General features: G+C 46.7%; 1 protein-coding gene and 1 long non-coding RNA gene across 3 annotated transcripts in view; one reads left to right on the top strand and one right to left on the bottom strand.

Moving 5' to 3' along the window:
- The window catches only part of SLC22A23 (solute carrier family 22 member 23), a 190,703-nt gene extending 188,371 nt beyond the window's left edge, over positions 1–2,332 (bottom strand). Inside the window, 1 exon segment of the mRNA XM_033216068.1 lies at positions 1,134–2,332. Coding sequence (XP_033071959.1) covers positions 1,134–1,787 — 654 coding nt within the window. The 5' untranslated portion in view covers positions 1,788–2,332.
- On the top strand, positions 624–14,653 carry LOC117086630. 2 transcript variants are annotated; one of them, XR_004438489.1, is made up of 4 exons: positions 1,343–1,479; positions 7,791–7,884; positions 10,583–10,681; positions 14,237–14,653. It is a non-coding gene; the product is annotated as an uncharacterized LOC117086630 (long non-coding RNA). The 2 variants fall into 2 exon arrangements; XR_004438490.1 differs by lacking the exons at positions 7,791–7,884; positions 10,583–10,681; positions 14,237–14,653 and adding exons at positions 3,884–3,925; positions 4,048–6,096 and having other exon boundaries at positions 624–1,479.
- The last annotated feature ends 695 nt before the right edge of the window (positions 14,654–15,348 follow it).

The raw sequence follows: 15,348 nt of genomic DNA on the forward strand, positions 1-15,348 counted from the left end.
TGATTATGATGATGTAAGAGTTTCATCTTACACATCCATGAGCTACAACTGTTAACCAATGCACAAGGGGGTGGAGGTTACATGCACACTGACTATTTAAAACTGTCCAATTTCATACATTTCCACAAAGCATTTAAAACTCTGCCAGAACTGCCCAGAATGGGTAGGGGAGTGGGGTGGGGGAGAGTCTATATTTACTTTAAAATGTGAATTATTTATTTTAGACACAAGGAGCAAAACTGCAAATGTCTTGATAGCTCCTATATGTTAAGAATAAAATTATAGCTGTCTAGGGCATTGAGTGTCCACCATTACCCACTCTGTGTTTAGGCCCTCACACTTGCCTTTCAACTCCTTTCTGCTACATTTCACACCATGCAATACCTCTGCAAGGGACCTTTAGCTACACGACTCAGAGGACAAGGTGCATGTTTCAGCTAAAGCACAACCCGTTCTCAGTGCCTCAGCCCAAAGCAGCTGCTGTGTAAGAGCAGTGACAGCCCAGGAACACCCAAATGACATATTCTCCACGTCCTTCCTATACCGTCGTGATGTTTACTGAAGTGCTGAGAAAACACTGGAGGAGACACTGGGGCAGTAAAGTCTAAAGTCAGATATCTTTGGGGGAGGACTGAGCACGGGCTACGGGGTGGAGATTTGCAGGAGTCTTTGCCTCTCTGGCTCTCCAGTTCTTTAGCGGGCTTTACCTCTGTCAAAATCAAGTGCGAGATGGGAGACTCCTGCTTTGTGGGAGACTCAGGGACAACTAACCGGGCAGAACAGGGCCGTGGTCGCGGCTCCCCCAGCAGACCTTGAACGACGCCAGTCCGACTCCTCCAGAGCCGGCTGGTGACAGGTCAGCTGCCTCGCCCGGAGGGTGGGGGAAGGGCGCGCTTTCCATCCGCGTACTGGGACAAGGAGTTTGGGTGCAAACTAGTAAAGGCTATGGCGCTCCCTTTACACCCAAGTAAAGGGATGTGGTTTGGGGAACGGAAGGAGATTAAGCCAGTGCGGAATGCCGTACACACACTCTAGCACCACCACTTTGGGGACTTCGGGTCTCCCGCTGGCTTGGGCTTGGACCTCGATTTGCATGGAGAGGGTCGGAGGGACTGGTCGGCCGCGGCCCTTACCTTGCTGACCACGTTCTGGACGAGGCCGGCGCGGATGCCGTAGTCCCACGCGTGGCAGTCACAGTTGGAGGCGTTGTCCCCCTTGTCCGGAGGGGATGGCAGGGGTGGTGTGTCGCCTCCGTCCGCGCCGCTGCTGTTGCTCCGGTTGCCCGCAGCCTCCCAGGGGGCAGTGGAGAAGGGGGTGGTGGGGAGGCTGGTCCAGTTGCCCATGTCCCCCCCCCGGCCTGTGGTGGTGACCCCCGCCAGCTCGGTGCCTTTGCCGGCCCCGCGGCACCAGAAGTTGGGCTGGTCCAGGAGGAACGAGTCCGAGAACTGGCTGAAGCCGATGAACAGCGCCGGGATCCAGGTGAGCAGCACGAGGGTCTTCTGATAGCCCCCGCCCAGGCCCCCGAGGAAGGGCAGCACCGACCCGTCATAGTCCAGCAACAAGAGGCTCGGGGCCGCAGCAGCCGAGCAGCAGCTCGAGTGCGGGCCGCCTCCAGGATGCAGTGGAGGCAGCGGCTGGATCTCCGCGCCGCCGCCAGGGCCCGCGCGTCCCCCGAGGGGCGCTGAGGCCGCCGCGTCCCCAGGCGGCAGGGAGCCGTTCTCCTCGGCCGGGGCCGGCTGCCGCCCGGGCCCGCCGCCTGCCGCCTCGCGCCGCCGGTCTATGGCCATGGCCCGGGCCCGCGGCTCCCGCAGAGGCGCATAGAGCGCGGCGGAGGCTCCGCGGGCGCCCCGGACACAGCGCGCCGGGCCAGGCGCCTGCAGCCGCTGCCGCCGAGGAGGGCCCACGGCTCAAGAGAGAGCGCTCGGCGGCTCCGGGTGCGTCAGGCCGCCCCCATGTCACCCGCCGGACCCCGCGCCCCGGGCGCTGTGGCCCCGCTCGGGCGCCGGGCAGAGGCGGGCAGAGGCCGGCCGGGCCCTCAGCCGCCGCAGCTCATCGGCTCCGCGGCCCGGGCGCCGGCTGCCGAGCCCGCCGCTCTCCGCTGCTCCGCGCCCGCCGCGGCAGGAGGAGGAGCCGGCGCCGCGCCCGGCCCGCGCCCTTGCCGGCGGTTCAGGGCCCTGCGGGCGGCGGTTGCGGGCGGCGGTGCGGGCAACTGCTGCTGCTCCCGGGGTGGCCGCGCTGTATTTCTCCGACTCCGGGCGCCTCCCGGAAGCCGCGAGCTTGGGACCCAGCCTGCCGAGCCGGCCGCGCTCTCCGGCTCCTGGAGCCGGCCCCACTCCTTCTCCTCCTCCTCCTCCTCCCCCTCCCTGCCCCCCGGCCCGCCCCCTCTCCCCCCGCCGAGGTGGAGGTAACCGCGGCACCTGCTGCGCTCGGCTCTTGCGCGCGAGCGCCCCCTCCAGCCCGGACGCTCCGCCGCCGTCCGGGATCCACAGGAGGGGGGGCGGGGGAAACGGGACACCCCGGGCCCGCCTGGCTGGAGGATCCCCTACCCGTGCCCGTTTCGCGCCGGGCGGGGCGGGGGAGGAGGAGGCGGGCGTAGCAGGGGGCGCCGGTCGGCGAGGGGTCCGGGCGAAGTCGGCACGCGCTGAGAACGTGTGGGCCGGGTCTTCTATGAGGCTGGGTTCCCGCCGCTGCGCGGGCCCCCCACCCACGGCACGCGTGCCAGGTTTGCGTGACCTCTGTCTCTTCAGAGGTGCCCGGCCGTCCCGCTGCCCGCGCCCCGCTCCCAGTCCCAAGCCCGAGGGTCTTCAGCCTTCGGGAACAACCCTCTGCGCTTTTTCCAGGAGCGAATAAGGTTGATTTTTGTGTCCGTGGAGCAGAGTCAAGGAGGCGCCTTTGCCAATTTCAGGTCGCCAGTCCCCCGCAGTGTCTGGCCACCTGCGACTCGCCGCACCCACTCCCAAATCGCCATTTCTTCCCCCACTCCTAAGTGAATGCGATGTAAGCACGATGCTGGGATAGATCTCCAACACAAGTTATAATACACACGGTATGAACGTGATGGCATTCCCCACCCCCTCCCTAAGAGCTTGTATTCACGTTTGGAACGCCGTGTGCACAGGCGCACACATCTATACGCTCACAGAAGACAAACCTCTCCCTCCTCTCCTGCTCCAGCGCCAACCTTGCCCAGCCAGCGCTATATAAATAACACCAACCCTGCGGCAAATGGCTACATGAGCATATTTCCTCCTGCACCCAGCGCACGCACCAATGAGAATTATTCGGCACCTTTCACCCCAGCGTCCCCACATATTGGAGACATTTCATATTCTGAGAAGTTTATTAATGGAAGTCTTAAATTGAGCAATCCATTTCTAGTCTTATTCGGGGCAAAAATTTTAAAAAAATGTTTAGCTTTCCAAAAGCATATCTTCTAAGCTCCATATACTGAATGTATTCTTTTGCATTTTCATTATTTGCTCAGCTAACCGCTGCATAATTTAGAGGAACACATTTTTAACCTGCAGTTCGGTGTTAAGGGCAACATGTGTTTACTGCATAAAATGCTGGCACATACGTACGAGAGAACTATTTCTGAAGGCTGCTGGGGGGCGGGTCTTGGGGGACAGGGGAGGTTGTGGACCTTCCTGCGTGGCCGAGAAGGGGAGATTAGATAACAATGGGCGGAAGGGGCCCAAAGGGCTGCAAAAGACACCAAACCTCTGAGAAATGGGTCTGGAAACCACATGTATAAAGAGCTGGGGGCGGGGGGTGGGGGGGGAGACACGATAGTGCACGTAATGTACGCGGTAATTTTTTTTAACTTCACATTATTTATTAGCTTAACTTTTCTTTCCCTTCCCTCTCCTCCCCTCATTTGAAGAGCTAATACATGCAAAGTTATGACCTCCATGCCTGGAACAGAGTAAGTACGCGATGAATGTTAGCCATGTATTATTACCAGTGCTCCTCTTGCCATTACGTACAATCCACATTTATTTTTGAATTGAAATATAACTTTACAGATTTTATTTATTTTCCTTTCAGCGGCTGATTTTTCAGAAGAGATCCACTTTGTGTCTGGCTCTGCCTCCTTCCCCCACAGTCACAAGGACCCATTTGTTTTCTTGTAACTGATCACAAAAGGAGCATTGCCATTGACCTTAATGGCCCTTCCAATCAGAATAACTACCATAGCCAGCGTTTCAGAGTTGGCTTTCAAATTCACACTCACTCAGTCCTCACATTCAGCGCCCCAAGAAGTGGGCTTTCAAAGAGAAACAGCAAGAATCAGGTGACTGACTACCAGATCAAAGAGTTGGTCCACAGCTGAGCCAAACATCTGGTTTTGAACCCAGATTTTCTGACTGGACATTCCAGGATTTCTCCGTTTCGTCATACAGGGGCAACTATAGGGAACAGTTTACAAAGATGTTTGTTAATGTGCATTTTTACGTGGGAGAAGCCCTGGCCCTAGGAAAAGAGTTTCACTATGAAGATGTTATTAGTCTTTGTTCCCAAAAGGTGGTAAAAATCCTCAAATGGTACATTCTTAGAATTTAGGGACACACTGGAAAATGGTATCCTCTAAAACTGAAGCTAAAAGGAGGCAACATAAAATGGTTGAAATTAACCGTCTGCAGCACTGACCCAGGCATTGTAATTAAGCTGTTGATTAGATTAGAGGTTTCCCTAAATCCCTCCTGGATTGATATTTCCACCAAATCTAGTCAAGAAGATTAAAATGTAACTACTTTAAAATAAAGTGGCCTTCAATTTATTAAAACATACCACAAGTGATCTCATAACCTGAGCAAAAGGAGTAAAGAGGAAGAATTTGACACTCTGACAGTCTCAGGGGGTGAGGTTTGAGATCCATGGACCAGCATAGGAAAGCCAGACACCTGTTGACAAATTACTGTTTTTAATTTTCTGCATGATCATTATCATCAGCTGCTATTTTTCTTGTTTGCTTAGTTATTTATTACCTCTGTATTTATTTACATTCTGCCTCTAGAATGTAAGCACCTTCAGGGATAGGTGCCTTGCACTGAGCTGTATGCCTGGTGGCTAAAACAGTGCCTGGTACATGCAAGGCACTCAATACATCTTTGTCAAATAAATGAGTGTACCAACTTATTAATCACTTGACGATACTGTCTATTCAAATCATAAAACTGTTTACTTTGATTCTTAAATCTTCAAGCAACCTTTTCATATTTGTTCAGTCTCTCAAAGATGGTACTCAGATCAGCCTACATGAGACTTGAAATGAATTTAACAATTATATGTCTTGTTGTAAGGTGTTGTGGTTACTGGATTAGCTCCCAGTATGATCTTCTGTTGGGCAGTACTGGCTTGCAGATGGTGGCTTATAGGCCAAATGCAGCTCACAGACCATAGGCAATGTTTTCAGGAAAATAATTGCTAACATTTCAAAATTGGGAGATTGAATACTTAGAAAAAAATGTGTTTTGGGCTCCTCTGAACATAGCAGAAGCCATTGCCCTTTTGATGCTCCATGGACTGTGCTTTCTTGGACTGCAGTAAATGAGCAGGCACTCTCCAGCTCGCCTTCATCCCTGCCTGACGCATCCCCTCATGTATGTCATTTGCAGGCACTCTCCAGCTTGCCTTCATCCCTGCCTGACACATCCCCTCATGCATGTCATTTGGCCCCCAAAAGTAGCTGTGTTTGTGACCCTAAATTTAGGGGAGTATCCTGAACCCAGTGATCTTCATAAAGAAGCTGAGTCATTCCCTTCTCCTTTGAAAGTATGTTAAAGAATCTACCAGTTTATAGTTTCCTAAAAATTGAGAAAATAAAGAAAGGAAATGAAAGTCATGGCCTGGTCACCAATACACTTCAACAGTTTTACTTCCTTGGAAATAACAGAAGAACAAAATTTTTAGCTTACCTCTAAAATTGATGGAAACCTAATTTTAAATCCTCTATAATTCTGTAAAAGTTAATTCTAAGGAATTCAAGTCAGGGTTAATTAACTGTAAATGTATGCTATAAGTCATACCAAATGGATTTCACATTGGTTTTCTCTGATTACTCATGGTCTTTATACCTGAATTATGGATAGATATATCACATTTTAGAATATCCTATGTCATTCTTTTTTTTTTTTCTGAAGTTTGATTTATTCCTTTCAAATAAATATTTGAAAAGTAGGTTACCTTGATTTTGGGAGGGTGGGAGAAAGTGATTGAAATTATTTCCAACTCTAGTTGTGTATACTTGAATATTATTTATATCATCCTTTGCCTTTTGGAATGTCAAGTCTGACTCTTTAACAAGACATTTGACATTTACAAAACCTATCATAAATGAAAATGAAAATGCTAACTTTGGTTAAGTGACAGAAGTAATAAAAATGTCACATAACTTATCCTAAGGAAAGCTACAGGTAGTATCTTGAGAAAAACTACGTACTCATCTAGTACAAGCCAAATTCATCAAAAGGCTGAGTGAAAACAGAAAAAGTGAAGATAAGCCTTCTATGCAAAAACGTACTCCATTGTAAATGTGATGGCTAGGGCCCGGTTACTTTCAAAGTTTGCTCAAAATTTAATTTTGAACTCTTTTATTGAGTTAAAAAAATTAGCGAAACAAATTGATCTAAAATTTGATGTTGGCTTTTGTTTGATGAAAATCATAGACGTCATCTTTGTCTTATTGTACTTAAGAATGTTCTTTGGGCCGGGCATGGTGGCTCATGCCTGTAAGCGAGACCATCCTGGCCAACGTAGTGAAACCCCATCTCTACTTAAAATATAAAAATTAGCTGGGTATGGTGGCACGCACCTGTAGTCCCAGCTACTCGGGAGGCTGAGGCAGGAGAATCGCTTGAACCGGGAGGCGGAGGTTGCAGTGAGCAGAGATCATGCCACTGCACTCCAGCCTGGTGACTGAGCAAGACTCCATCTCAAAAAAGAAGAAAAAAAGAATGTTCTTTCACACACACACACACACACACACAAGAATGTGGGGAAAAGAACGAGAGATCAGCTTGTTACCATGTCTATATAGAAGGAAGTAGACATAAAAGACTCGATTTAGTTCTGTATTTGAGATGCTGTTAATCTGTGACCTTACTTTCAACTTTGTCCTTGCAAGAGACATGTGCGAAGGTGATTTAAGGTTAAAAGGATTTTGGGCTGTGCAGAATGTGCTTTGTTAAACAAGTGCCTAAAGGCTGCTTGTGGTTGAAAGTCATCACCATTCTCTTAAATCTCAAGAAAGAGAAAAACATTTGTCTCCTGCCCCTCCCTGGGCAATGGAACATCTCCGGGTAATACCCATTGTGTGCCCTGTTTACTGAGTGAGGAGAAACCGCCTTTAGGAATAAGGTGGGACTTGCTGGAGCAATACTGCTAAAAGGTTTATGGAGATATCGCATATACATCTCAAGGCACAGCATTTACCTTTAAACTTGTTCATATTACAAGGATTTTTTCATATGTCTTACTGCCGATTTCCTCCCTACAATAATCCTATTGTCCAGCCACTCCCTTATCCTTTTAATGACTAAGATAATTCTCAATAAATACTAAGGGAACTCAGAGGCTGGTGCCAGCGTGGGTCCTCTGTAAGCTGAGCGCCAGTCCCCTGGGCCCCGCTTTTCTTTCTCTATACTTTGTCTCTGTGTCTTATTCCTTTTCTCAAGTCTTTCGTTTCCACCTAACGAGAAACATCCACAAGTGTGGAGGGCAGGCCACCCCCTCAAAGAAAATAACACAATGACAAGACTTATACGTGAATATTATATATTTTATTCCAGCATGGAAACAGCCTCTTCTGTTTGATGAGAATCATCCCAAAGTTGGCATATGAACCTTGAGTTTCAAGTATGGATGCTGAGCTCCTGACAGTGGGTGAGCTAACTGCAGATAATCATTGTTAGAAAGACTTGAGGAAAGAACAATGAAGTAACCAGGGCTTAGAGGAAAGAAGTTTCACTTTTCAAAAGAGATAAACTAATGTTCTTTAAACAACCCTTTTGTCCTAATGCTTTTCCTACTAATTCTAAATGGAGGTGAAGAAAAACTCACAGATGGATGTAACCAAATCTAAAGTTATTAAATGGATTTTTTTTTTCTGTGACTGGAAGCTAGCGGGTGACAAGAGGAATGAATATTCCTGAAGGAGGTAGATTATTAGACCCACAATATACTTTCTGAGGCAAGCTGTTTTGACCAATACATTGGTTTATTTAACTTCTTTCTTTAATAAGGCTGATTTGAATTTATTACCATTAGACAGTCATAAATGACTTTGCATATTTAAAAAATTGGCTGTGTATGTATATTATTTTCAGTCCAAATTCTAGGCCATCTAAGAGGGCTTTGAATTAAAATTTATCATTCCTATAGCAAAATATATGTAAATATATGGATAAAGTCACTAAAACATTCTAAGTTAACAAGATTTTTAAGGTTTTGAATTTTGAACTTTGAGGAAAGCATTTTTTCTATTTAAAAGGTGATTTAACACCCTAGTATCAACAAGCACACCTAGCACCCAGATCTTGGTATCTAATACCATTCTCCAATATAAGGAAGCAGGACCCACTGGAGATAAATGGTTGATTCTAGGACAGGGCAGGAAATCTACAAGGTGATCCTGGGGCATTTTGTGTAATGCCAAGAAGTAAGGAAGAGCTGAATACCTCCACACCCTCCACGCACACAATTATGGGGTATGTGGAGGGGACACAGGAGCCAAATGAAAGAGCTCCCAAAGTCCAAAACTGGAACCATTTGAGCAAAAAATAAAGTGCTATTGAATAATAAATAACCCAAATGATAAAATCTATACTATGTGTCCGTATGTGAAAAATGAATGATTGGATAAATGAGGAAGAAGAGACAGATCTCCCATGCATAAAATTTCAAATAATTTGTGTGGATACTCTGCCCTCAAGCAGGAGTAGAAGTCCTTGCTCCGTAAGTGGGGGCTGCACGTATTGACTTCCTTCCAAAGAGTATGGAAACGGGGAAAAATAAGGTTACCGTGGAAAAACTTTTACAGTGAAAAGCACTGCTTCAGCCAGGTGATCAAGGTTAGCATCAACAGTGACGAATCATGCTGACGCTGTGTACCCCTGATATGATATGGTGAGAATGGCATTTTACCTCTCCCATAACCCCCAAAACCTGGTCTAACCATGAGGAAAACACCAAACAAATTCCTACTGAGGGACAGTCTGCAAAATACCCGAGCAGTACTCAAACTGTCTGGGTGATCACAAAATAAGGAAACTCTGAGAACGTATCATGTCCAAATGGAGCCTACAGGAGAGAGGATGACTAAACCTAATGGGCTGTGCTGGATGGGATCCTGGAACAGGAAAATATGTTAAGGAAAAACTAAGGAAATTGCACTAAACAATGGACCTTGATTAATAATAATGTATCAATACTGATTTATCAATTGTGACAATGTATCAGACTAATGTAAGATGTTAAGAAGGCAAACTGAGCGTGACGTATGAGGGAACTCTCTGTACTATCTTTGTAATATTTTTTATAAGTCTAAAACTATTCTAAAATTAAAAGTTTACTGTTGTAAAAAAAATGACATCTCAAACATGAATATTTCATTTCAAGTTCTCAATCAGTGATATGGTTTGGATATGTTTCCCCATCAAATCTCACATCAAATTGTAATCCCCAATGTTGGAGGTGGGGTGTGGTACGAGGTGACTAGATCATAGGGGCGGTTTCTCAGTAATGGTTTAGCACCATCCCCTTGATGCTGTCCTCAAGATAGTGAGTTCTCTCTTGGAATCTGTTTGTTTAAAAGTCTGTAGCAACCCCTCCACCCAAAATGTGTTTTGGGCTTCTCTGAACATAGCAGAAGCCGAACCCCCACCCCCACTCTTGTTTCTGCTCTGGCCGTGTGAAATGTCTGCTCCCTCTCTGCTTCCACCATGATTGTAAGTTTCCCAAGGCCTCCCCAGAAGCTGAGCAGATGCCCATCCTGCCGCTTGTACAGCCTCTGGAATTGTGAGCCAGTTCAACTTCTTTTCTTTATAATTTACCCAGTCTCAGGTGTTTCTTTATAGCAATGCAAGAATGAACTAATACAGTCAGTAATCTCTCTGTATAGATTTTTATCTCGATGATGACTTTTTTTTTTTTTTTTTTTTGAGACAGAGTTTTGCTCTTGTTGCCCAGACTGGAGTGCAATGCCATGATCTCAGCTCACCTCAACCTCTGCCTCCCGGGTTCAAGCGATTCTCCTGCCTCAGCCTCTTGAGTATCTGGGATTACAGGCATGAGCCACTATGCCCTGGCTAATTTTGTGTTTTTAGTAGAGACGGCGTTTCTCCATGTTGGTCAGGCTGGTCTTGAACTCCCGACCTCCAGTGATCCATCCGCCTCGGCCTCCCAAAGTGCTGAAATTATAGGCGTGAGTCACTGCACCCAGATATGATGACATTTTTAATCAAGTAAAGGTTTAATGGTTTGAAACCCAAAGTTGATGGGAGGGACACAAAAATTTAATTGATTGAAAAATAAATTTTTATGAGAGATTGTTAAGTAACTGATTTTTAAAAACACTCCAAAGGTTAAAAGATGCCAATATCAGCAAAATTATGAGCTATGGCCTAGGCTCTGGTGTAAGAGGCCAGCAAGGCCAGGTGGTCCTCCAGCCCTGAGACACATGGTAACTACCACTTTTTTTTAAAGTTCTCTTGTTCCATTTGTGTTTACATTTCCATATTCTATTGTGTTTTTATCATTGACCTAGAAATACATTTAAGCCAATTTTTCTTTGGTTTCTTAGAGCTTTTTCTTCTGCCTTGTTAACTTTCTCAATGATTCCATGTCTTAAAAGTTAACATAGAACCTTTAGGGAGGCTGTGAAATACATGTGTATGGAATAACCAGCCTACTTTTAGGTAATGTAACAGAGCAGGCTGGACCCTCCAGGTTAACAATCTTTGACAGAGTCTTTTTATTAGCCAGAAAATGCTTGGAATGTAAATCTAAGGGCATTCAAGTAAAACTCCATTTTCTAGTAGGTGTCCCTAAAGCGCAGGGCCCCTGATTTATGTGTCTCAGTAGCTCCACCGCCGGTCACAGGGCCTGGCATTCAATAAACATTTGCTGAATGAATGAACAAAGGAAGGATGGGATGCTATACAGGATTCTGCCAGGGAGAGAAGAGGGAACAGTATATTTCAAATAGAAGGAATAGAGAGAATGAAACGCAAAGGTAGGAACCAGATGTGCATGTTTGTGGTAGTTGGTACACGGCATTTCCGTAATATGATTTACTTATAGTATTTATAGAGGAAAATTGGATAATGCTGTTTTAAGTATAAACATTACAAATTTTGTTTTATTTTACTTTATTTATTTATTTACTTTTTTTTGACATGGAGTTTCGCTATGTTTGCCCAGGCTGGAGTGCAATGGCACGATCTCTGCTCACTGCAATCTCCACCTCCCAGGTTCAAGCAATTCTCTTGCCTCAGCGTCCTGAATAGCTAGGATTACAGGCATGCACCACCATGCCCGGCTAATTTTGTATTTTTAGTAGAGATGGGGTTTCTCCATGTTGATCAGGCTGGTCTCGAACTCCCGACCTCAGGTGATCCGCCTGCCTCGGCCTCCCAAAGTGCTGGGATTACAGGCATGAGCCACTGTGCCCAGCAACATTACACGTTTTAAAAGGAAGTTAAGAAAACCCCAAAATACCTCACCTTTAAAAAGTGACTGGAGGTTTAATTTACATACATGCATTTTAAATGTACAGTTCAGTGATGTATACACCTTTGAAACCATCTCCTGAATCAAGACACACAGCATTTCACTCTCCCCAAAAAAGATCTGTTGTGCTCTTTGCAGCCAACCCACTACACACCACCCTAGGTCTTCTCTCACTACAGATTAGTTTTTCCTGTTCTAGAACTTGGACTAAATGGAACGAGGCAGCTCACACTCTCTTGCGCCTGGCTTCTTTCACTCAGCATAACACTTGTGAGATTTGCCCATGTGGTTGCTGTATCAACATTTTATTCCTTTTAGTCTTTGAGCAGTGTCTCACTGTAGGCACAGACCCGAGTTTGTCATGCGTTCTCATGTTAACGGACATTGTGGTTGCTTCCAGTTTGGGGCTACTATGAACAAAGCTGCTAGAAACCTTCATATAGAGTTCTTTGTGCAGAATATGTTTTCATTTCTCTTGGATAAATATCTAGGAGTAGGATTGACGTATGATAAGTCATTTCTCACTTTTTGAAAATGACACCTTGTGGATCACCCATCCACAAAAATTGTCCTTATGACTGCTGATAGAACAAAGAAAGCAGGGCTGGGGAAGAGCATCATCTGAGCTGGTAAGGAACAGCTGGCCACCTTAGGAAACTTGAATAATGTTCGCATTCTTTGAGGACACAGCAACAAGGGGGAGATGGCACAGTATGCTGGTTAGTGAGTCTGAAGCTAAAGGGAATACTTTACGTGTCTTTGCTTGAAAATTAGTTTTAGATGGCATATTAGCTTCTCATACTTCATGGCAAGAAATCTACAGGAAATTACCTGTAGTGAGTGCATCAGCACCAGTATTTTTTCACATGCGAATTATAGAAACTCAAGGTACAGTGGCTTATGCAAGAAAGGAACTTGATTAGCTCATGTAACCAATACCAAGATTTGCTATTAACATGACACAGCATTATGTGATTGGGATGCAGGGCGCTTCAAAGCCCTCCTGGCCAAAGTCACACTGGAGGGCCTGACTTTGCTGCTTTGTCCACATTCCCGCCTGGCTCTTTATTGAAGTTTGGGGGTCTGCAGACTGGGGAAAGGAGGCCAGCTTCAAGGGCTTTTACTTCTATCAGCCCCCAACGTTAAACCTGCTTTTCAAAGCATTGCTCTTTAATTACTGCTGTCTTGGCCAATTTACAGGACAGTGAGAAGTAGCTGGGAGTGTGCCGGGCGCCGTGGCTCATGCCTGTGATCCCAGCACTTTGGGAGGCTGAGGCAGGTGGATCACCTGAGGTCGGGAGTTGGAGACCAGCCTGACCAACATGGAGAAACCCTGTCTCTACTAAAAATACAAAATTAGCTGGGGGTGATGGTGCACATCTGTAATCCCAGCTACTTGGGAGGCTGAGGCAGGAGAATCGCTTGAACCTGGGAGGCAGAGGTGAGCCGAGATCACACCATTGCACTCCAGCCTGGGAAACAAGAGTGAAACTGTCAAAAAAAAAAAAAAAAGTATCTCGGAGTTTAGTTCCCCCTTAACCTGGGACAGGTGAGCACGGATGACAAAAGCCCCAAATGCATTGCCTGCTTCCTTGCACATGAAGCCCTATTTCACTGTCTGCTTCTAAAGATAAAAGCCTACATTCATGACGATAAAGTTTCAAGCCCGAAGAAACACCTCACAGGACCTAGTGGGGAAAGTAGAGCATCTAAGTCAGACCTCCTGTATCTTTGCCCAGACCTCACAACCTTCTGGTTGTGTGACCTTGAACAAGTCCCATTACTTCTGCCAGCCTTACTTTCCTCATCTGTAAAATGGGAATAACTATCACACTTGAGTTACTGCGCATCACACAGGTTGGTGTGAGGAACCAATGAGATCATGTGAATGAATTCGGTATTACTGAGTTGCTATCAGAAGTGGTCATCCTGACCCCAACCACTCAAGCTATCTCTGTAGAGTTTATCTGATTCCTTATCACCACAAACCTGGGGCCAGATTCCACCGTCAGTCAAATAGAGAAAAGAGGTTGGAATCCCCAGCGGCATTTCATTCCATTAGCTCTACTAAATAATTCTACAGTAGAGTCCGATAGACCCAGAGCTTGAATTTGCAGCCGTGATCAGACTTCCTGGTAGCGAATGTCTGCAGGCCAGACCTGTGCTGTCCTGAATGCCTTGCTGCCCCAGGGCAGGAGATCCGGCCTTCTAGGTGGTCCCCTAGGCTAAAGGGCAGCAAGAGTGAAGGCCTACCACACTCCAGCAGTGTCCTGTCTACCCCACAGAACCCCCACAAGGGGCAGTCCCTGTTTTCATCCACCTGGCAGCTCTAATGGTAGGTCCTGGCTCCACCTTCTCCTGCTTGCCCCGTCTTGCTGCAAACATGTTGCTCTGCATCTTGGACAGAACCAGAAACGTGACACATTCCTAATAACCTTAATTATCCTCACAGTTAGCATTTCTTGAGCACGCAATCACCTTTCCACATATCTCATCTCACTTAAAGTACCCTACACATCTGCGAAGGAGGGATCATTGCACCATTCTGGAGATGAGGCCTCTGAGCCCAAGCTAAGTCATCATATCCCCTGTGACCTGCACGTACACATCCAGATGGCCTGGAGCAACTGAAGAACCACAAAAGATGACATTCCACCATTGTGATCTGTTCCCACCCACCCATAACTGACCTTATGGCAATACGCCCTCCCCGCCCTTTCGATAATGTTCTTTGTGATATTCCCCCGCCCTTAAGAAGGTACTGTCTAATATTCTCCCCGCCCTTGAGAATGTACTTTGTGAGATCCACCCCCTGCCCACAAAAAATTGCTCTTAACTCCACCGCCTGTCCCAAACCTGTGAGAACTAATGATAATCCCACCACCCGTTGCTGACTCCTTTCTCGGACTCAGCCTGCCTGCACACAGGTGAAATAAACAGCCTTGTTGCTCACACAAAGCCTGTTTGGTGGACTCTCTTCACACGGATGTGCGTGACACAGACCTTAAAAGATGTTAAGTAACTTGCCCAAGGTCACGCAGTATCAGAACCAGGATTCAAAACAGAAACTCAGACCTGTCTCATGCCAAGGCCCAGGATTCTCATCCACTACAATTAGCCACCTCCCCTGGCGGGAAAGAGTGGGGAACTTCTGCCAGGTCTTTCTGATTCCACGGGGTAGATGTCCAGATCTGACAAGGCTCACCTCCAGCTGGATGCATGCCCACTGCCCCTTCCTCTGCCTGTCCTCTCAGCAAGAGTTGGGCCCAGTGGGCTTCTGTGACTCATACCTTTGCTTCTGGAACTGGCTTCCTCTCTGCCCCAATACCAGTGACCTTGGGAAACCCCAAATCACTTCCAGGAACATGTCCACTTCCAGCTCCTCAAACCGATACTGTCATCCGCTGCGTACTCCCTGGAGACATCCCTAAGCCCTTGAGTTATCTGGAAATCATTTACAAAGTCAGAAGGATCATTTTAGCATTAGCCCTTATTCCCTGAACAAAACAGGCCCTTAGACAGTGAGGGCTTCTTATAAAGTTGCCTGACTCTCTTTTGCTTCGGGTTCTGGGATAGACTCAAAGCCTCTTGAGTATAAAATTCTATAACTTCCACTCT

This window comes from Trachypithecus francoisi, unplaced genomic scaffold (assembly GCF_009764315.1).
Source record: "Trachypithecus francoisi isolate TF-2019V2 unplaced genomic scaffold, Tfra_2.0 Lachesis_group10, whole genome shotgun sequence".
In the NCBI taxonomy this organism is placed as follows: Eukaryota; Metazoa; Chordata; class Mammalia; order Primates; family Cercopithecidae; genus Trachypithecus; species Trachypithecus francoisi.